At 38.7% G+C, this 23696-nt stretch overlaps 1 protein-coding gene across 7 annotated transcripts in view; it reads right to left on the bottom strand.

The window, feature by feature from the left end:
* The window catches only part of VEZT (vezatin, adherens junctions transmembrane protein), a 54531-nt gene that overhangs the window by 28726 nt on the left and 2109 nt on the right, over window positions 1-23696 (bottom strand). For 4 of the 7 annotated variants that reach the window (XM_057424950.1, XM_057424942.1, XM_057424906.1 and 1 more), the window contains exons 2-4: window positions 11203-11337; window positions 4874-4963; window positions 2283-2458 (exon numbers count right to left, since the gene is read on the bottom strand). In XM_057424950.1, the coding sequence (XP_057280933.1) occupies window positions 2283-2458; window positions 4874-4963; window positions 11203-11337 (401 nt within the window). Of the gene's footprint in view, window positions 1-363; window positions 1498-2282; window positions 2460-4873; window positions 4964-11202; window positions 11338-23696 lie in introns of those variants that run through there. The other 3 variants (XM_057424915.1, XM_057424933.1, XM_057424925.1) reach the window with 3 other exon arrangements.

Below are 23696 nucleotides of genomic sequence, written 5' to 3'. Positions count from 1 at the left end.
TCTGACTCATTTAACTTGGACACCAACACAGCAGTAGTTTTTAACATGTTTTTATAAAGATGGCTTGTATAATCATTTTAAATAATTTAGAAGCTCTTGCAAATCCTTAGAGAACAGTCACTGTATCTCAGTAATCAGTTATTTCTCAAGGACATTAAAAAAACTTCATAAAGCTGTTATTTTCACCTAGAAAAATTACACAAAAAGAAGTAACTGCTTGAAAATACACTGTGTTTCATATACAGTATTATAGTTGCATTTTTTTAAATGACAGTCCAGAGATGGATGGGATATGGGCTTCAAGATGCATAACAACTTTATTTTTGCATATTTTTTTGAAAGAAAAACATTCACTTTCTTTACCTGCATATCCTGTATTTAGTTTTGGAAGTATTTAAAAGGACTATTTTCCCATTTCTAAAATAAGGCATGATCTCTGGATTTCTATTTTCTGGACAGTTTTGTAGTCATATTTCAACACAGTTTACAAGCGTTAATTCTTCAGGGCTACTGACAGCTTTCATTAAAGGTCCAGGGTTAAAATATTCCAGATATGTAATTAACTTTAAAAAGGAGAGACATGTAGTCTACAACTTGCTTGGTACATTGAAAATAAAATCACACACATAGAAAATGAAACACAACAATGAAAGACTCAAAGAGATTTAAAAGCTCATTTTGTCCATTTTCGGTTTCTGGTTAATCCAGATCATCACAGACAGACTGAAGAAGAAACTTCAGACTCCACAACCCACCCAGGAAGCTACTGCAACTCATACATATCCTTAGAGTTCAAAAGATTTCCCCCAAGTAAAGTCGGAATCACTGGCAAATTAATTGCATGATTTTTCCTCACATCGTTCCCTTTTCTGAACAGGATAAATGACGACTGATCACCACTTCCTATTAGCTACCTTCTACGCATTGTAACACTGCTTTACCCACTTCAATTTTGTCCATTTTGGCCAAACAATCCTAGCATACTTTAACGTTTCCAAAAGACTCTATTTTTTAAACTCGTTATTCTTCTTGTTCTGCTCTGGCCTGTCTCTAAATTGCCTATGCCTCTCCGAGCGCGGCATCTAAAACCAAATGCTGTAGTCTAACACAAGGCTTAGGGAAACAGACAGAAAAGTAACCCCCTGCATGCTGCATTTAATAAGGACACCAGGATGAGATTTGCCATTTTTTCAATAATTTGCTGAAGCATTGAATTTATACTCTGCAACCATGTGCAGATCCTTTTCTGAAGTAGTACTGCCTACCCAATTATTAACCACCTGTTTGTTCATTTGATTTTTCCTTCCCAAAAGCATTAGACTTTTGTCTATTGACTTTTCTACTGATTTCAAGATATTTCTCAAAGCTACTTTTGAATTCCATTCTGCCAAAACATTTACAAACTTGGTGTTGTCTGGAAGCTGAGCAATAGTCACAAATTCTGTAAGTGTACTTTATCATCCGAACGGTTAAAGAAACTATAATAAATAGTGCTAGGACCAAGACAAAGCACTGGAAAAATCTGTTTCAGAAGTTCTCTTGTTTGACAGACAGAATCAATAATGACATATTACAACTTAAACAGTTGGGGTTTTAACATGCTGTGGCTTTATAATAATTTTATCCATTTTCCTAACATAGCATAAAAACATAACACTGGGCTGTGTTATGAGGTATTTTTATTTACTGATTCCTGTCCATTTCTGAGCAAGACCCCCTGTCAGAACACCCACTGTCCTTGCTGGTTTTCAAATACAGGTGGTAGCTGTTCTGATGCTGCTGCAGCAGCTAGCTCCTTCAGTTTTCCAGGGTGAATTTCACCAGCCTCTGCTGGCTTGAATGCATCTTTAAAAATGCTTTAAGTCTGTTCTTCTGGTATTCTACATCTGAAAATTAACTGCACACACCTCCCCGACATAATTATGAAGACCACAGCAAAGTAGACACTTTTCAATTCAGTCTTCACAATCATGTCTCATTTATCAAAATCACCATTGTATAGCTTTAGAAACTCAAGAATTAATCAACCATGTTAGTTCTTCCCCAGAGCACATATTAGGGTTCATGTAGCTATCTCAGATTAAAACTGACTCTTTCAACAAAACACTTTAGGAAAAAAAACATGCGTATACAAAAATCTGGGGAGTAGTGTACCAAAGACTCAACGACCTGAGAAAAAAGAAAAGTAGTTACTTTGTTGCTGCATTTTATATAAAAAACACACAATATATTTATTGCTTGTTTCTCAGTGAATATGGTGGTACATATTCTCTGTACAATACCAAATATTAGGAGTTGCTAGGGAGCGTAGCGTTGGAAGCTGTCTGTTTTCCTGTTGCTTACACTGCCCTGCAGACAGGATACTGGGGTCAAGGAACTCAATCAGTTCCACATCCTCCTGCAGCAGAACTTCCTGTTGCAGGATGGTACGGAGCGTGTCAAATCGAAATCCAACATCCTAGCCACGAATGGGCAGGAGAAAAAAACAGGCATTAGTAGAGAATATGCAAATTCTTAAAATTAAGTTAGTAGAACAAGGAAAACACCCAGACACTCTATACTTTGATGACAACAATCTGTTCCCAAAGACTACAGGAATGTTTTAGCTATATCACAAGTAGCTACTTCATTTTTATTAAAGCTGTCTAACTTTAAAAACTCACATAGTCCCTACAGTTCAGACTTGCAGGATGCATTGCACTGACTTTGTGATCTGACCTAGATAGTAACAATACCTGGAAAAGTGCCACAGATTATGCCAATATATTTGCGTAAGAATCAGAGAGGTACTGTATCTATCAGAAGGTCATTAATAAAACAGCAAACACTTTCTTTTTGATGTCATGACATAATTTACATCATTAAAAATAAAAATTAGAAAGAAGAAGAGGGATATTACAGATTAGTCAACAAAAAATCACCTGTGGATACTTAAAAACATTAGGGTAAATGCACTAGACTCAAGCCCTGAGCCAAGACAGTGATGCCCTCTCCTGCAGGATTCTGTGCCTTTCCAAAGGAACTCAATCCAAACATGAAACAGCATGGGACTCTGAAGACCACATACTTGCTGAACTCCAGGCAAACTTCAGGGAATTACTTATGGATTTGATGACATGATAAGCATTTGCTATTTTTTTTTCCTTACAAGTACAGCTCTTCAAGACTGATACAATGCTCTTGAAGACAAGTCTATCCATTAGAGAACCCCCTGAAATTTTAATTTGCATCCAGCACCAACTATAATTACAAAACAAGTTAAGAACGTCATAACAAAACCCAACAAACACTGAACACGTGCATCTTTACATCGAACTAGATTACAGGAGGGAAAGGAGAGTATGTCTGAAAACCCTCTATTAGAAGCTTTTAACAGAAGTATGACATTTCACAGTACAAAATCTGTTTAGCTCTGTCACTGACAGACCAAGATTCTTTATGAAACTAGAAGATAGCTAGTTGAAAGTTTATTTCCATACATTGATGTCACTTGAGATATTTTGCATTCCACTTTTAATAGCAAACATTCGTTTGAGGACGGTGTAAGAGGAAACTCTGCCTCCTCCGACGCATCCTGTGTCACTTCAGTACCCTACTGTAGCAAGCAGCAGAAGAAACATGTTTTCCGTACTCTTTGGTTGTGTCTCCATCTCAAGAAAGTAAGGCTAAAAAAAGCTGCTAAGATAATACCTTTGATTCATAGGGGAAGAGGGAGGAATTAAAAAGGACAATCCATGATCAGTAATAGGAGGAAATTTTGTTATCTTGAGATAAGGGAGAAGAGATAGCAATTGGACTTAGCAGAACGCAACTGTTTTCTTTTTTTTGAAGCTACATCTGAAGACACCATCCCTACATCATAGCAATAAAAAATAAATCAAAATGCTAACTTTTAGATTCTGGGACAGTCTGACTAATGTGACACTGGCAAGCCAGATCAGGAAACTGGAGCAGCTGGGTGCAAGTTAAAGCAGATCTCCGTTAAGCCCAGGCTAGAGACTGACCTGGCTGGAAAGTGGCACTGCAGAGAACAGGTGTAATGGCACCATAAAACTATTTTTAAATATGTGGGGTAGAACTATAACTTAAGTCTAGCTCACGCAGGCTGACTTGGGCCCTAAAAGTTTCTGCAGGCTCCAGGAGGAGAATACAACTTCTGGTGGGCAGACGGACTCCCAACAGCATCTGAACTGCTGAGATGAGAGCACACAGGTACTACAGAGGACTGCTCTTGCCTCTCCCTGCAGACAGACCGCTACACAGATGTCATCCACTCTTAATGCGTAACGCTGTTTGGAAGCATTACAACTGAGATGACTTAGTTTGTTTAGATTTTCCCAAATGCAGAAGCACTCTGGACAGCAGTGCAGGAACAAATGGGCCAGGATGGGTTCAGGGGTAGTAGATCTGCACTGTGGTGGTGCTATGCCTGAGCTAATGCACTGAAACAGAGGGTGAAGCAATACTCAGGTGAAGCTCTACAGCCTTCTGTTTTGAGCTGTGTCTTCAAAGCACTAGGCTGCAATATTTGAACTTTCTCAGGAGGGTCTCCATACTGGCTTCCATCAAAGAGAGTAGCTACTCTGTAGGTTAACACCTTTCAGCTTTCAAGAATTTCTTTAATATACGTTTTAATTTCTCTTTCACATTTTGAAAACCTTCAACCTGCCTACTGACACTGTTTCTGTTCTTGTGTGCTCAATTCGCTTGGCACAGTAACTCTGAAAATCAGAATCAATATTATCTGAAGTAAAACTCTTAGAGCCAAAACCAACAACACAGAACAAAGATGGTGGTCAGAGGATGAAGTACAGAGGAGAGGAAGACTTGTGGATTAGGAAAATAAATGGAAAAAAAAAAAGGGGTCACTTACCAGTCGGTGAAGTATATCATCATTTTTCTTATAATGTGCAAAAGGAAACCAGCTTCTAAAGAACTCAACTAGTTTTGACAGGATGCTTTGCTGAAGGGAATAGAAGTTACTCCAATTAGAAAAAGAACAACAAAACCAAGCCAAAAATAAATAACAACAGGCAATTCCTTTATTTCTGCATTTGCTTTTCTTGTTAATTCAGACCCAAGTACCTGTAAGGAAGTTTCGCTTACTGTGTCTGGCCTAACTTCAGAGTACGCTAAGGAACATCTGCTTCCCGTCAGTTTGCTTGTACACACAAGAGCGTGAAATAAAGCTTTCAGTAACCCCACCTATTTGGAGCATAATGGATTGTTATGTTGCACTGTTAAAAATAACTACAGCTAGAATTAGTTTGATCTTAAGCTGGCAAACACTGCAGCACTATGAAAAATCTTCTCTCTCCTTGAGGATAAAAGGTTAAATATTTAATTGGGAATGAAGAAAAGACAAGGAGAGGAACAACCTCTCTTTGGCAGACCACCACAGACTGAGGGCAAGGCTTTGGAGAAGTTGTGAACAGAGACAGGGAAGAGTGACTGTAAGAAGAGGAACTGTCCCAGAACCTCCCTGTCCCAACCGGTGTGTGGTATCAGGTATTTTGCTCCCATGCTGCTTCCCATGCCTACTAAACCCACACTTTCATCTGAGCTGTAAATGAGACACTAATTAGGGGGACTCCTTCTTGGTCATCACACATTTTACTCATGTATCTTCCTAAAATAGGATGTATGAAAGATTATAGCTAAATAGATGCATATTGCTTCACTTGAATGAAAGAGTTTTTGACATGCATTGTGTATCTACTTCCCTCAGACTGAGCTGACAGGAAGAGTTCTTCAAAATACTTACACATATTTCATGATTTCTGAGGCCCTACCTCTTAATCTTCAGACTGCTGACATGCAATACAATCAAACCAAATGTATGCCCAAAAAATTAACTGTGGAGCACCTACATCTGTACCCCCTCTCCTCATTCTGTTGTTTTGGGGGTTTGTTCCTTTTTTTTTCTCCCCCAACTATAAGGTGAGAAATAGAAGAGTAAAACCAAGCAACAAGAGCTTGGAGCTCTGCGGTTAGTGCTGTGATAAACCTGACAGCCCTTTTCAAGGCAGCATGACACAAGTTTGATGAAGCAAGCCAGGGCAGAACAGCTTTGAATAAACATCAGAAATTGTCACCCTGAGGCCCTTATGCTTCAACAATTTTTGTAATAACTTACTTTGGCATCCATTTATGTACCTAAGTTAAGTTTTTCTTTATGTATGTCTCATCTTTCTGTGTACAGTTGCAATTGCAGACCTATACCAAAAGGAAGTGTTTTTTAGGTCAGTGGAGAGACAAACCAAAAGGGGTTTTGTAATGATAGCTCTTCCCAATACACAGGCATCATTCTGGCTTACTAGGAGGAGCTATCCCAACAATCCACACTTCTTAGACTATGGAATAAATCCAAGGGATTGTATTTTGATGTTGCTCAAGAGCACTGACGTAAATTGGAAGGGGAGAAGAGTGTCACAAACTGCAGCACTGGATTATCCTCCAAGTTTCTTGTGAAGTGGTGAAAAATAAAACAAAATTTTCCAATTACACGTTGTAGAAAATAAAGGTCTTTGTTCTGCATTTGAGCTGCAGATGGGACACTTCATTCAGAAGTACTTTTCCCCATACTTTGAAAGCAGGGTACAGAAAAATTGTCCATTTACTGTTGAAAATGATGCCTCTGGAGCTTCCCATTTTCAACTGTTTAGCTTCCCTAAGTCTTTGGTTTTTTTATCATGAACATGTAAACCTACATCAGGATAATTTTAAACTGCTACCAGCTGATTAAACTAGACTGTGGAATTACTGAAAAAAAAAAACCAAAACAACAGGCCAGCAAACCAAAACCGTAGTAGTGTGCTATGTAAATAATCTTTTGGTTTCTTTTCTGTGTTTTAGTTTAAAAATAAAAATCTGAGGTTGCACAAACACTAAACAGGCATGTCAGCGCTTGAAAACACAAAACAAGACAACCCACTGTCTTAGGCTGTGACCCAGTACAGTACAGTAACACATTAAATTATTCAGATCCTTGAACTAGTGTCTCACAGTTTGCATTCCCATTGGGAGTGTTACTGACAAGTAAAGCAACTTTCATCAACACACAAGTCAGGTCATGTTGCCAACGCTTCTGGAGCATTCTTCTCACAGCTTTAAAACACCACTCAGTCAACCCCCCTGTAAACTAACAAAGATGTGTAACTCCTAACATTAAAAACCATAAAAATATAAAAACTATTTTAGGTACATTAATTTGAATCTAAAATAAAATTCTAAGGACTATTTCCCTTTTGCACAGGATAAACCTGAAATGGCAAGCTAGCAGGTTTCTAAAATATCATCATTCATTCACATTGGCACCTTTCAATTCTGTGCACTTCAGAAAGAAGATAATGCTACATATTCAATACTTTCCAGCTATCCAGAGCTAGCATTGAGTGGGTGGGAGACCTGGACAAAGGCAAAGGACTAGTCCCTCTGACTTTCCACATCAGGTCATCTGCACTACTACTGAGGGCTAGCCCAAACACAATCCCCAGTAGCTGCCGTCAGCACCAGCCCTGTTCTAGTGATGAAATATTAACACATCTAAGATGGGACAAGGTGTGACAGTATAATCAATTTAAACTTTCAGATATGCACAGCAGTCTAAGAAAATGACTGTGAAAGAAAAAATGTAAATGGGAAGAAATTCATTCTGTAAAGATCAAGCAGAATTATCCAAATAGGATTTAATTCCAGAAAACAGGTCTAGAAGCTCTTGCAAGCTGTGCTTTGGAGTATCAAGTGATCATGAGACCATAACTTTACTGTAATTTCCGCCAGAGATTAGTACAGCCAGGAACACTGCACCTATAATTACCGTGCTAAATCACATCTCTATACTCCCTCAGATCGGAGCTTGGCATTTCTTCAGCCCTCAGAACACAACCTTGAAGCAACTTTACCTTTATTGAGCTTTTCAGCTCTATGTTCACATGCTTTGCTTGGCAGGACAACAAGACACAGCAGCAACGTTTGTATCAGCCACTAGGAACCCGTTTCTTTCCCAGATTTTTTTTTTCAGTCCCTGAAGATCCCAGACTACATCTTTCCTTGCCAAAATCTTGCTACATGTCACCAGAATGTATTTGCACAGGGTTCATACTTGACTGGATATATGAGGAGTAAACAACCTCAACTCAAAGACACAGCAACACTGCACCTTTTCTATTTTTATTTTAATAAAGTGTTCAAGGCATTTGTAAACTTGCTTTTCAAAAGAAAAGGAAAATATATACACGTACTAGACATCACTCGGCATAGAACATCATCCATGCCCTGTGATTGTATTTTGCACTTCACTAAGCCTCAGCAAGATCATTTTGTACCAGGACTATGGGTAGGTACACATTCAGAACTCAGAAACCGCGTTTCCCAGACATTTTATAACTTCAGTAGATTAGGCCAGGGAAGGCTGAGAGAAGGAAAGTGATAACTTGTTCATGAAAAATTGAGGAAAAGATTGGATAGGGATGTTCATAATTTGCCTGTGTGTCATACAAATGTTGCAGCAAAGCCTCAGATCCTTCTAAATCTAGTCTACTTTAAATGTGTGGCCTGCTGCCTTTCCTTCATTCTCTTTCGAGACACCCTACGAAAATGGGACACAGAAATCAAATGACAAAAACAGACTTTCTGACATCAGATTACAAAAGAAAAGTGTTCACATTCCCAAACTGGTACTGGAACAGCAGCAGAAAGAACCTATATCACCAGAAGTTACACAAAGGGTTCTTCCATCACATATCCTTGTCTAGACGGAGATGAGACAATGTGAATGTCATCCTAGTATTTGTAAGAAATGGACAGCACATTTTCACACACCCACTTCCCTGCAAGTTGCAAGGCAAACCATGGCAAATTACTTCTACATCTGACACAATACTGGAGGACTTGCTCCCAACACAATAAAATTAAGTGCGAAATGCTTAAGGGGAAGCAAGGGGAAAAAACAGAATGCTTGAGGATTTTCAAAGCAGTGTACTTAATCCTTCTGAGGTTCTTCACCCCACAGCACTTTTGTATTAAATTTGGTGGAAATCATATACATGAACATGGCATCATATGGCTTTACTGACTTCCACAAAACTAACTATGCAAAATAAAGTAACGCAGCTAGCAAGTGACACTGCATGCATTACTTCATAGTAACAAACAGATAATCAGCCAAAAAAGTATGTCACTCTAATTTTCAGTTAATAGTGGTTTGATTAAAGTCTTCCTGCACGAAGCCAGAATAGGTATCTTCAACGTAAATGTACCTCAAAACTGCCAACAGCTGTTAAAGCAAAGATAAAATTTCAGGTGGTTTCTTAAGGGCTATGGTGACAATAACTGACAATTCTGGAAAGTAAGGCTAGTGAGCCTAATATTTCCATGAATACTTTCAAAGGTAGTTTAAAGTATAAAAATTTATGAGTTAAACCCTGAATTAAATTCAGCTTTGCCTTGTGACCACTGATAAAAGCAATTGTATTACAAATGCAACAACTATCCACATCAACAGTAACTAGAAATCAATTTATTCATTAAATTTGAAATAATCTTATGGTAGAGAAATCAGCTGAGGAAGCATGGAGACACTGCCAGAATCACTTCTCTTCCTCCCCTCACTTAATCTGTTTTGTGAGCTCACAAATCCTCAGTACACGAGACTGGAGTTCTGTAATCAAGCTGCTTCCTGATTCTTTTCTACCTGATTACTGAACTCTTTGAAAAGCTGTAAGTAAACTCTACAAGGACATGGCTGAACTGTACTAAACTTAGGGGTTCTTATTATAGTATGATTATTTTTTACAGGTGTCTAATTCATGTGCTGGGCATGCAGTACTTACTGGCCTGTTCAGTGGATAGGCACCCTGCATCTCATCTACATTATCATCTTTGACCAGAAAGTGAGGCATGAGAGAAGGGAGACGTGGCACACTTGCAAGGACTACAAGTCTCAGAAAACAGGGTTTGAGGCTGTGAAACAAAGTGCACAGCTTGGTCTTACCTGCACACAGGTAAAACCAAACTATGACCAATCTATGCCTGAAGATTAATTCCAACAGGACTGAAGACCAAAGCAAAATGTTTCACGTTTTATCATCATGTCTTTTCAAATGGATTAATGAGTGTGAGGAAGCTTATATAGTCTATACAGAGAGTGGCTGAAATGAGTATCACTATATGAAAATATGACCCATCAACAGTCCTCTGAATACTGCTAGATGAATAAGCTTCCCACTGCAATTTCTAAATTTCCACTTCAAAGACTGCATGCATGTCAGTGCTTGCAAGTATATCATAGCAAACATTAAAAACACATTCTTCCCCCAGATCAGAAAAAAAAACCCTGACTGATGTTATCCACATCAATTCATCCACTTCCTAATCCTATCCTTTAAGATCCTACACACAGCACAATAGATTAAAAATCCCACAAAAAATAAATGCTTCTGACCTAAACCAAACGAGGAACAAAAAGGACACGTACAAAACTGGAAAAAATTGTGGAAATAAAGCCTTGTGACTATTACTTGGCTAATTCCATGAAGCATCTGAGAACTGAGTAGCAGATATGTGTCAAGATGGCATTATTTGAGAAAAGAGCCTAAGAAAAGCAGTAACTCTCCTCATCTGCCATATGATCCCCTCATCCACCAAAACCTGCAGGGAGACCTTATGGGTGTTTCCTGACCACTCATCATACCACCTGTGTTTGGGAAAAATAGGATGTCCCTCCAGCTCACTGCCAACTAATTGGGAGGGTAGAACACTGTGGAGCAGGAAAGCAGCAGAGGTTACAAACAAAGGGAAAGGGGTTGTGAACCTCTGATTTGAAAATGGCTGAAGAGGTATAAAATAGGAATGAACAAAAGGAAAACTGAGCTCAGGTAGATTTATTCCCAGAATGTCATGCTAAGGTAACATACTAATATCCAGTAAATAAGATAACTTACAACACTCAAAAAATTCATTATCAACATTTCTTGCTTCCTTAGCTTACACAAGAGCAAAGAAGCACTCCAAACTATACTGGCAAACCACACATTTCCAAACCCATTTGCAGACAAGATATGACAATTGGTTTTGTTTTCTTTTGCTTTGTTTTTCTTTTAACATAGCAAGAGGTTTATCTTTATCCCCTCTGATTTTTCCTATTTGTGAAATAATATAGCTCTCATTTGAGAAGATAAATAGGAACAGGAGAGTGCTCACTTTCTGGGCAGCATGCAAAGTCCGCTCTCTTTGGCTTTCCGCTGCTGCACATTGCTCTGCTTTCTGTGACACAGATGAACATACTTCAAAATCTGTGTGTCCCAAATCCTGCAGGTATTGGTAGAGTGGGGAATTCTGAAAGAGAATTAAAAATAAAAAATAAAAAAAAAGAAAGTTAAAATAATTCCCTGTTTCCCATAAAACACAACTGTGAATACAGCAACCACACAGCCAGCAAGGAATGGACTGAGAGCAGCCATGCAGAGAAGGACTTTGCAATAGCGGTGGATATAAAACTGGATATAAGTTGGCACTGTATGCTTGCAGTCCAGAAAGCCAAATCACACTTTGGGCTGCGTAGAAAGCATGGCCAGCAGCTTAACGGAAGTGATTCTCCCCTTCTACTCTGCTCTTTTGAGACCCCACCTTAAGTACTGTGTTCAGCTGTGGAGTCCCCAGCACAAGACATAAACATGTTAGAGCAGATCCAGAGGAGGGCCACAGAAACAGAGGGCTGAAACACATCTCCTGAGGAAAGGCTGACAAGAGTTGGGGTTGTTCAACCCAAGGACAGAAGGCTCCGGAAAGACCTTACTGCAGCCTTACAATAATTAAATATGGGGGTTATAAGAAAGGACAAACTTTTTACCAAGGCCTGTAGTGAGAGTAAAGGGGGGAATGGCTTTAAACTGGAAGAGGGTATATTTAGATTACACATTAGGAAGAAATTCTTCACTGTGAGGGTGGTGAGACACTGGAACAGGTTGCCCAGAGAAGCTGTGGCTGCCCCATCCCGGGCAATGTTCAAAGCCTGGTTGGATGGGGCTTTGAGCAACCTGGTCTAGTGGAAAGTGTTCCACTATGGTAACAAAATGTTGTAATAACAGTCATTAACTTGCTGATGCAAGTTGTGAAGGTGGCTGATCCACTATGACCACAAACCAACATAGCCAAATCTCAAATAACTGCTTGCCATACAGCAAAACTCAGAAGCAATCATTCATGCAAGCTGAACAAATTAACTTGTTACCTCTAGGGATTCTTTAACTCCATCACTAAAGTGCTATTTTGAGCACTCTTACCTATTTAAAGCATGCAAATTCATACTATTGCGTGCTGTGCTTGAGTTAGAACAGATTCAGTGTCCAGTCATCACCTGAAACTGAAACATTTCTACCAACTCACAGGTACAGAAAATTCCCCTCACATGATGACGATGGTACAAAACAGTAGGATAGGTTAATGACTCATTTCCTTGTGTGACAACTCAATCCTACCTTTTTTCCAAGTACCCTTCAAATGTATCTAACTCTAATTAAGCAATGTGCCATTAGGACTGGCTGAAAATAAGGTGTAGAACAAGCCACTTTATCAGTATTAATTAAAATGCAAAAGAAAACATAATAGACTAGAATACTTCTTTTATTTAAGACAGTTAAATTTGCATAACAACTTCGGGACAAAACTCGGAGTATGAATGGATGCACACAACCGTGTTTTCTTAAAACTGTTTTCATACAGAGAGAGGCTGTGCACTGTCGGCACACCTGGAACAATGTGAACACCCCAAAATGAGGTGCTTTAGGTTGGGTAGCATGGAGATTTCAGTCAGAACCAGCCAGAATTTTCCCCATTTAGATGAAGACACATAAACAAAACAGTAGGTGACCAGAGAACGTTTTATTCAAAATCAGCATTGATGCTCCCTCCAGGCAGGAAATTGTACCTAGGCTCTTGGCAGTCCATCATCTTGACCATCATCTTGACCAATTCTTCCCTCTTACTGGGTATTCGGCAACATCAAAACCTTCCATCTAATTGTAATTAGTACATTTTCTACTCTACAGAAATAGTAAAAAGTACACCATCTTTTCAAATGTTAATGAGACTTTAGCCCCTACCTAGGAAGAGTAATTTTATTTGTTCTTGTAATCACTGTAGAATACAGGCTCCTGTCTAATTTTACATAAATCTCTTCTGAGTAGTTTTTTGAAGGCTTTTACAGGGTCTAGTTATGGGTAGCTATGCAATTTCTAATCACTGCTTGGAACTGGAAATCAGATTTCTAACTACTGAGTTAGAAAATGATAACTAATTAAAATTTAACTTGGATGTTTATCACATTTTCTTCAAGTAGAATGTTTTCCTCTTTCAGTGCATCAGAAAGTACTCAGGCTACGATAATCCTCTTCTAACATACTTCTCTGGCTTCACATGCTTTCTCTTTCCCTAAAAGATTACTAGTGGAAGTTAAGTTCACATTGGAAAATCTCATTTTTTATCAACATAAATGACCAAGAACTTTGCTGTACCTAAAATACCTTCTGCTGTAAAACGACCATTATTCCCCCTTCTGAATCCATGAGGAGCGAGCAAGATGTGGGTAAAGAAATCACTCACTAAGAAGTGGGTTGAGGCCCTTGTTTGTGACATTAGATTAAGAACCTTAATGAAACTATCATAAACTTCTTCCATAGACTGAGGTTGCTTGTGTAGCAAACACAGCTTTACATTTTGCTCAGAAAATCTGCAGATTAAACTCTTCTATTAGAAATATTACTGGTGGCATACATAAATTAGCCTATGCTAACATAAAAACACATGCTATTTGTTTATTTTCATGTCCTAGATACTGCCTAACTTTAAATGATACTGACAAGCCTGTCATTTATAAAGCTGTGTGGTCTGTATAATTCGCTGAGGATGTCTTCACCATATAGCATATAGCAAATTTCACCATATAGCAAATTTCTCCCATGAAATATACAAGTAATAGCTAGAAAATCCAGTAAAGGAATTTAAAAGTGTAAGGGTAGATTTTATATATGTGCACATTCACACTAAAGTTCCAATATTACCAAAAACCTACTAATTATGCAAATACAGAATTGCAATACATAACTAAAATATCCTAATGCTTTTTTCAATACATTAGTGTTATACATAACGCTTACGAAACATTTTTTATCTTCATAAAGTTAGAAACAATTAAATCTCATAATGTCTCTGATGTCCCATAAATTGTAGCTCTGAATTTCTAGTTTACATCCTTACCCAAACCTCTCATAAATGTCTTCTTTCTCATAAAAACTGCAGATATGCAAGTATTCTTGCATGTGCACTTCTGTGAGTAAAGTTTCTTGGTTTCAATTCATGCTGTCATTCACCAGCATCATCAGCTGTTTCCACCTGCAAATGCCATAGCAATACTAAAAAAATATATTTTTCTGGTTGGTGAAAATAGAATGGATCTGCCTTTTTTCTTCCCAACTTTCTTTGCCCAAAATTCCTGCATTCCTTTTCTTTCAACACTCCAACACAAAAAAAAAAAAAAAAAAAAAAAAAAGGCTACTGATTTTACAATTCAGCACAAATTCTAGACACTACACTTTGAGTTTAAGAAATTCAGGACATTCCAGAAAGTTTATCCTCGAGAAGGTTTTTATGCTAAACTGTGAGGTAAAGGGACAGCAAAGTTGTTTCAGTGGACAGCATGAAAAGGAAATACAAAAACTCATCTTCCTAGTAATACAGCATCACATTATTCTAGAGGAATCTATGTCCACATATTTTTGAATCTTTACTTTCAAACACTCTCAGAAAATAACTACAATAGTCAGTATTACTCATGTCTGACAGTCGTGTTTGTTTATTTCTAGTTGTCTCTGGTAGGATGACATGGTAATGAATAATGTACAAAGTCGAGAAGAAAAAAAATTAATAATTCAGCTTATTGTTATGATACCATCATACTGCAAGTTACTGACAAGAAATTTAATCTAAAGCAAGGGAGGATACTCAGGGGGTTTTAGCAATATGCTGCACTTATTTCTAAAGTTTCTTCTAACATTTCTTCTTTTTCTAAGTCACCTTCTGAGACCACCTAAATACAACAGACAAGCATTCCATTTACAGCTAGAACATTTTGTTATTATGTTACTTGTCCAAAATGCGTGCTGGAAATGGAAAACAGTTCCAGGACAGACAGAAGACAAAATGCCATTATTCTCTGGAGTACTTCATACAGATTATATGTTAAAAAAACCTGCTAACAAGTGAAGCAAGGTAGTCAGAAACAGTCAGTGTACTGAGCAGGAATATACTTTTTGAAAATGTTAAGAATAAGGTATCCATCAGAGACTGACAGCAAAGCCCCCCACTTGCCCTTCTATGACTTTTCTAGTTCACTACAGTCAGACATACTGCAAAGGCATTCAACTGTAATTACACATTTATAGTATAGCAAAGGTTTATCTAAGCCCTTGTTTCCAGAATCAAGAAAGAGAATCCTTTCCTCCTCATTTGTAACTCCCTGAGTGTATTTATTTTAGATCCATAATACAAAAAGTTATTTCACTTACATACGTATGTTTAATTACAGCTCTCCTTTTCTCATTGTTGAAAGTGGCTGAGTCTCATTCTAAACCCAAGATACATTATTCAGGATTAAAACCGAATCCACTAAATTAGTTTTGTTCTTTAACCCTTTCCCAGTGCTGATTTTAGTGCCACTTGTAATGCAGTGCTGACTGCATTGGAAAAAGACATCATCTGAGCTGAGGACTAAATGTTGTGTTTACAACAATAAGCCTACAGTAAAAATTAATACCCTAGAAAATGAAATCCAAGCCAAACATTAAAAGATAATAAAACATATATAACATTGCTTACTGCTATGTGATGGAAAGGTTGTTAGAGAATTTACTAGCGTCAGAACAGCGCATTTTTGATGGATACCTACTCAAATACTTACATCTATTGCAGCATTGCATGCACAGATGTTGCACTTTAATATGTGAGGCATTTTGTGCGTATTCTGAGAAAAACCTTTGCAATCACAAATCAGGTTAAACCACTGTTAGCTTTCATAGCCTTCTTACAATAGCAGCTGAAAATCAAAGCCACACCCAAATTATTTTGCTGATGCATCATGAAGTAAATGACTCAGGATTTATCCATCACAGACAGGGGCTTCCCACACCCAGTGTTCTTTACTACGATAACATTTGCTACCTAGTAAACCCCTGCTCTAGTTTCCAACCATAGCTAGTGGGGCAGATTAACCTTAAAAGTAGTATTTAATGCCACTGCACAAAAGAAGAGGTTTAAAGATCTCTTCTTAAGATACGGATATGTTTTTCCAAAGCTGAGGGTTCCAAAATCCCCAAACCCACCACAGAACTGTAAACCACCTCCAAATAACTACAGTTTATGCATGATCAGTTTTAAAAAAATAAAAGAAATAAATTAAGCATTTCTATCACAGCGACAGCAAAGGCTAAAAGACGATGAACATGTTACTAAACTCAGACCAAAACAAAGAGTACTGGAATTCCCCCCTCTCTCTCAAGACACAGATTTGAAGAAGATGAACCAACACACTCACAGACAGTGCGATCTTTGTCTCCTGGAACAGGGTATTCCATTTTTCTCTTCGGTACTGTTCCCATGCACCTGATAGAATCTCGCCTGCCTCCCCGTTCCTTTCTGCTGGTCCCTCCAGGATGACCCGAGCCGAGGATGAGAAGCAGCCGTCAGTGTAACTGCACCTGTGCCCCTGCACAGTAGCATTTTCCTGACAGCATCAGTGGATGCAGTTTGAAACTTCCCACATCCGTGCGATTTCTCCTGACTAATGTGGCTTTCTAACTGGGGGGAGGGAGATGAGGATGACAGATTGCTAAAGGCTTTTAAAAGATACTGCTTGGAAGAATTACTGCACATCGATCTTATATGAAGCCATTAATAAGACTTTCCAAGCAACAGTATTTAAAAGCCTTGGTCATATTCTCCTGGCTGGTAACCACCTCCTCCTGTGCTCCAGCTGACAAAGAGCCAGGCACTGACAGGGCTAATATAAGACAATGACTTCAAGGCACTGAAAGAGTAATTTCCATTTCCTATTCTGCTTTCACTGCCACAGGAGCGTAGGCCTTGGTTTTTCTGGTACTACTGTATCATCTGATTTAGAAGCAGGCTCCGAGGACTACATGTAAGCCATTATCTAGTACCATTCCCAGGTGTTTTCTGATGTACAATATGTATCTATTTCTGCATGCACCCATGTGTCCTGAAGAGTTCAGAAAGTTTTATTCTTTATCACTGTATCTGTGACAAGGGAAAGCTCTTTCCCTTGCATTTTCAGCAGGTGGTTGCATGTTACTACTGTTGTGAAAAAGTCGCTGAAAGAAATATGATGTACTAGACAAAGCCCTAAAACTGTCTGTATTATTCATCTGCTCAAAAGTGGACTTCGGATACAGGTGAAAAGCTGAACAGGATGCTTCTGACAAGGATAATGTCACCATTATAAAGACTAAAAGAAAAGTAATGGGTCATTTTTTCTATTCATGTGTCTCAGGGAAGTTGATTCATAACTTGAAGTTGTGAAAGCTGCACTGCAGTGTTAACCCTCCTGAAAACATGACCCCAGAGTAATTAATATAATAGAGGATGAAAAAAATTTTGGAGCAACAGACCTCAAAATTTACTATGGATCATCATGTACTTTTGTCTTTGTATTTTCTGTTAAAAAATAATAAAGACAATATGTGTTTACACACCATACAGCCCATATAATACTTGCCTGTTTCAATTCAGACATCCCAAAATGCCTGATGAGTTTACTTGGCCTCTGCAACAACCAGACTGCTCCTTACAGTTTTAAGCTTGAAGTTTCTTTTATTTTTCTCTGTGGTATCATGCGCCTCCCAGTCATGTGCTGAAAAAGAGCACAGCCTGTCTTCCCCTTCCTCTTACCAAACTGCTGAGAAGTAAAATATCTGAAATAGTCCACCCGTCACTAGTCCAGGTGCCTCTATAGTACACTGCAATTTACAGCAGTGATACCTCCCCAGGCTGCATTTACATGGTCAATTTAATCTGCCATTACCAGTGGGTGCGCATAAAAGCTGCAATACCATTTCAGAACACTTATGGTAATATTTATACAGCCAAATGGTAAGATGGAATGAGGAACCAATCTGATTATAAAAAAACAAAACAAAACAAAAACCATCCTTTTTTTTCTTCCTGGCCAACCATCCTTTTTTTTTCTTCCTGGCCAGGTTACTTTATAGCTTAATCAGTCTCCTGAGCCAGCTTATAGCATCACCCACAAATCCAGGTGCCAGGACAAGGAAGAGTATGACAATAAGCTCAAAAAGAGGAGTAAAGGCCAAACACCTCTTCTGACAACAGCCCACACTTCAAGCAGACAAAGCAGTCTCAGATCCAGCTCACCAGAATGACAACTGAACTGTGGTTTTGACAGCACTGTCAAAAAACCAGCTGTATTTTATGCATATGTATAAAAAGAGACTACTACATCTTTAGTCCACCCCAGTATTCAGTGAGAAAATCTGTTTGAGGGAGCACCACTGACACTACCATTGAGGTTGTGTGAATGTTCTTTTCAGCTTCTTCTTCCTAATTTAGACTCTTTAAGACACTGTGTTTTGGTGGTTTTTTTTTTTTAGAATACATTTATAAGCCTGACGCTTGATAAAAATCACATTACTTGGCAAATCCTAAAGTTTTCAGCTTTTTGAATGAATGTGACTGAAAATCTTCATCACAACAAAAAAGTTTCTGTGGTTAGGTTTCCAGGGGTTTTCATTTGGTTTTGATTCATTTTTTAAACAAAATAATTTTAGAACAGCTCAATTTAGGTGGAAAAAGCATTTGTGAAAACAAACATCACTGACTATTTTGATAAAAGCTATATTTGGCTTAAAAGAGTTCAGATGAGGATATGAACTTCCCAATTTAGTGATGTACCAGTATTCCAAGCAAAGAAATGCCATATTTTTGACATACTTTACTATGGTAGGCATGCAGAGAACACATCGGCTAAAGGTTGTTCTGAATACAGTTGTATTATGCTGGGAAACGAAGGTGCCCCTTACTGGAATCTCTCTTAAATCTTACAAAAAACTGTAAATCAGACCATTATATGCAGGCATCCTCCATGGCCCTAAGCACCAAGCAGCATCTTGGCTTGTTGCCTAAATAAGCAGAGTTGTCTTTCTGAACCTGACATATGAATGCATTATGATGTTGCCAAATATTTCCCAAGCACTTTTGTCCCATGCCCCTCCTAAACAGACGCCACCATTCCTACCTCCTCCCCACACAGGCCAGACCCAGTGCCATGCAGCTGCCAGCTCTGCTGAGCCCTGGAACTTCCTTTCTCTCTCAGGATGGCATGCTGCTTGTAAAGGACTCCTCCACTATCTCAGGACCTATTTTCACAGTAGCCTCTTCCACTACAGCGAGAAGACAAAGAATGCAGACAATGTCTCTCCAGACTCTGGAAAGGGTGATTCCATTTCTGTGCATATTTTCCTCCAAAGATGGATGAGGATGGCTGCTTGAGCAAGAGCTGGCTGTGAAATAAGCACACCTATTATAGATTCATGGAATCATAGAATAGTTTGGGTTGGAAGAGACCTTAAAGATCATTCAGTTCCAACCTCCCTGCCATAGGCAGGGACACCTTCCACTAGACCAGGTTGTTCAAAGCTCCATCCAACCTGGCCTTGAACACTGCCAGGGACAGGGCAATTCTCCTCCTCTACTCTGCTCTCCCGAGACCCCCACCTGCAGTACTGCATTCAGCCCTGGGGCCCCAATGTAAAATCTTGGGTTGGGCTGGGTACTGGTCATTGGGTGGCGAGCAATTGTATTGTGCATCACTTGTGGTTATTATTATTTTTCCTCCACTTTTAGTTTTATATTCTCTCCCCTTATCATCATCATTATTATTAATAGTAGTAGTGGTAATATATTGCACTGTAGTTATTAAATTGTTCATATCTCAACCCACGGGCTTTACATTCTTTTGACATAGTCTAGTAGAAGGTGTCCCTGCCCATGGGAGGGGGCTGGAACTAGATGATCTTAAGGTCCTTTCCAACCCAAACCATTCTTTGATTGTATGACTCTCCTCCCCATCCTGCCTGCAGGGGGGGGGGAAGGAGGAGTGTGAGCAAGCAGCAGTATGGTTCTGAGTTACCAGCTGGAACTAAACCATGACAGTCCTTTTTGGCTGTGGGAGTGAGTCCAGAGGAAGGCCACAAAGACGATCAGGCAGCTGGACAACCACCTCTCCTATGAAGACAGGCTGAGAGAGTTGGGCTTGTTCAGCCTGAAGAAGAGAAAGCTCAAAGGAGACCTTATAGCAGCCTTCCACTGTCTAATGGTGGCCTACAAGAAATCTGGAGAGGGACTTTTACAAGGGAATGTAGTTACAGGACAGGGTGGAAAGGCTTTAAAATGAAAAGGGTATATTTACATTAGGTATTAGGAAGAAGTCCTTTACTGTGAGGGTGGTGAGACACTGGAACAGGTTGCCCAGAGAAGCTGTGGAAGTAAATAATACGGACAGAATTGGCCATAGGAATGGCACAGGACTCATGAGTTAATCAGAACAATGTCTCAAGTGAGGAAAGCTGTCTTTCCTAATTAAAATTAAAACACCCCACAAAACCCCCACAAAATCAACAAACCTAGTTCAGTACTATATTCTACAGTTCTACAGGAAACACTGTGTATGAAAAAGTCCTTAAAAATCTAAGGTGGGGGCAGTTAAGAGATTTTGAGTGTCAAAATCTCATTTTTTTGTGCAATCTGATGAAAAATCTTGCATGGATTAACTTTCTCCTGCACACAGAGCCTTAAAATGGAAAGCAACAAAATTCAGCCCCAATCCTTCCACCAGAACCATTTAAGTGACACAGTCATGAAGCCATCTGGACACAGTTCTGGGCAACCTGCTCTAGGTGACCCTGCTTCAGCATGGAGGTTGGACCAGATGATCTCCAGTGGTCCCTTTCAACCTCAGCCACTCTGTGATTCTGTGAGCATAGCTTTAATATTCATTCAAATGTAAAAAACAAACTTCCACAAGCTCATTAAAATGTAGGACAAATGACTTAGCTGGAAGCAGAATTAGGGAGCTGAAAACGCACTCAAAAAGCAGTGTTTGGATCACCTTCATCCCAGTATTCTGAAAGAATGGGCACGGGCAGGAGATCAAAGATTCAGCAGAAAGGATTTTTAATACATCTATTAACTCAGAAGTGGAAAAAGGCAAAAATAGCACCTATATTTACAAGGAGACAAAAAAACCAACCCTATCAGGAATATGTCAGGCCTATGAATCTGATCAAGAGCATCATGCTACTGAGAATAATTATTCGTTCTTGCAAAATTCAAACACAAACGAGAAAACAGATGATCATCATAATGGAAGATAACACATAGGTTCACCAGAGATAGAGTGCACCAAAGTTATCTGACATCTTTCTTTGATAAGGCAGCTGATTTTTCCAGATAAAGGAAATGCAGGAAGTTTTATATGGACTTTTGGTACTGTGCCATATGGGGTATTCTTTTGATACTGTGCCATATCAGTTAAGGCGAAAAAGATGGGAAAGGAACCAAATATGTAGATGGCAAAGATAATAGTGGGTTATGCTGAACAGAAAGCTATCAGATCAGAAGGCTACTAATGGAGTACTAAAAGAATGAGTCTTTGGTCAAAGCTTTTGTATTTTCCTTAATTAACCTTTTATCAAAAAAGCATGCTAATGAAATTTCCCAGTAGCACCAAGTAACACAAAGAAAAGGACTGAAACATCATACAAAAAGAACTGGATGACCTTGAGTAGCTACTGATAATGGCATGTAATTTAACAGCAAACAACAGCAAGACTTTACAGAGGGACTAATAAAAACTAACTATTTAATATTCCCCTATATTAAATATATAAAAGAAAAGGATACTAAGGATATATATCCTTTTTTAGGATATTAAAAAAATCCCAAGGATTTTTAAAAAAATAACATGGAAATTTTGATAAAAATAAGGATAGACATGAGTGGTTACCCTATCGCATTACAACCAAGTCAAACAATACGAAGACTTGAAAAAGTTGTTTGTAGGCCTAGGATACAAGAAACAAAGTATTCCCAGCAGAAGGATGTGAAAATAGTTGTACAAGACCTCAGCAAGAATGCAGAGTACCATGCTCCAAGTTCAGGTAAAGAAAGATGAACTCAAACTGAAGCAGAAGCCAAAACTCCCCAAAACCCAAACAAACAAAAAAAACCAAACAAAACTGAAGAACAGGAAAATCTGTTTTGTGAAAGGAAGCTAAATTATATTGGATTATTCAGCTTAGCAAAATCCTTAGCCAGGATAAGATTGTTTTCTTGTTGAATATATTAGTAGATGTAAATTCCAGATAAATGTAACTATATATTCTAATGGGCAGTATTATCAGAAGTGCACATGGTATGAAGTGGCCATAAATAAATTTCAAGTCAGAAGCCAGGTGGCAGTTATTAACTATCAGAGCAATGAAGTTCTGACACAGTCCCCCCAGTGGAATAATGATGCAGAAATTTAGACAGTTTCAACAATCTTCTTTAATTTATACATTAAAAAAAATTAAAACAAGGAGATGTTATTGTCCAAACAACAAAAAACCCTCACACAATTCCAGCTTCAAAATACACAAAACACTGCAGTTTTCTAGAGGACTCGGGGGCACACTGTAACTGCAGTGCACCCCACACTAACTACAGCATTTTGACTTCTAGCTCATTTTGTAAAAAATTAATTTCAAGTAACTTAACATCAAATTTCCTATCTCATGATCTCCCTTAATAAATTAAGACAGACATTAATATAGAATGTCATTCATTGCTCCTCATGTTTTAGTACAATCTACACCACAACAGTGTTTAATTTGACACGATGCTGACAGACAAGTCCAAGCCAAGCACATCAGAGGCACTTCTGTGCTGCTTGGGTTCTGTCACCCCCCCAACATCTGTAGCATTTTAAATGCAAGAACAACTGGTTGTAACAAATGCAGGAACTGAAGCGCTGAGGACTACACAGTTGGTGAATGAAAATGGCTGGCTGCTGTAAGAATTCAGTTATAAACTGGGTAGAGCATGGCAGCACCTATTGGATAAACTGCCCATTATTCAATCACAATGATCTGCAATGGCTCTTGAACTGGATGGAAAACACTGCCTTCCCAGCGCAGCGATGCCATGTTTGTGCATCCCTTCCTTCAGAGATACATTAATGTGAAAGATACTTTGATAGTGAGAAAAACGATCAGTCCTTGGAAGATCATAAATATCTATCAGTGGGACATCATATCTTTGATGCTGCAAAATCTGTAATGTGTGCAGGTGTCACTGATGTATTCAGGGCCTGGTGGACAGAGCTCTGACCTGCAAAACGTGCAGAAAATATCGCTGGGGATAACCGTGCTGTGGAACAGGTGAAACCTCCCCCATTTGATCTTTTCCCTCTCCTACCCATTCTGTTGGGTATGAAAAACATAAAGGACCACTTCTTTCCTGATTATGCATTTGTCAGCACAACACTACTGCTTATAGTACTGACTGGTATCTTCTTCACAAGAGCTCCAAAAGCACAGAGGACAGCTGTTCACAGTAATCTAGGTCTA

The sequence above is a fragment of the Pezoporus wallicus genome, unplaced genomic scaffold (assembly GCF_028554395.1).
Source record: "Pezoporus wallicus isolate ANWC-B61680 ecotype Strahan unplaced genomic scaffold, APGP_CSIRO_Pwel_v1 scaffold_3294, whole genome shotgun sequence".
In the NCBI taxonomy this organism is placed as follows: domain Eukaryota; kingdom Metazoa; phylum Chordata; class Aves; order Psittaciformes; family Psittacidae; genus Pezoporus; species Pezoporus wallicus.
The sequence above is the reverse complement of the archived record's forward strand: the minus strand, read 5'-3'. Positions and strand labels throughout refer to the sequence as shown.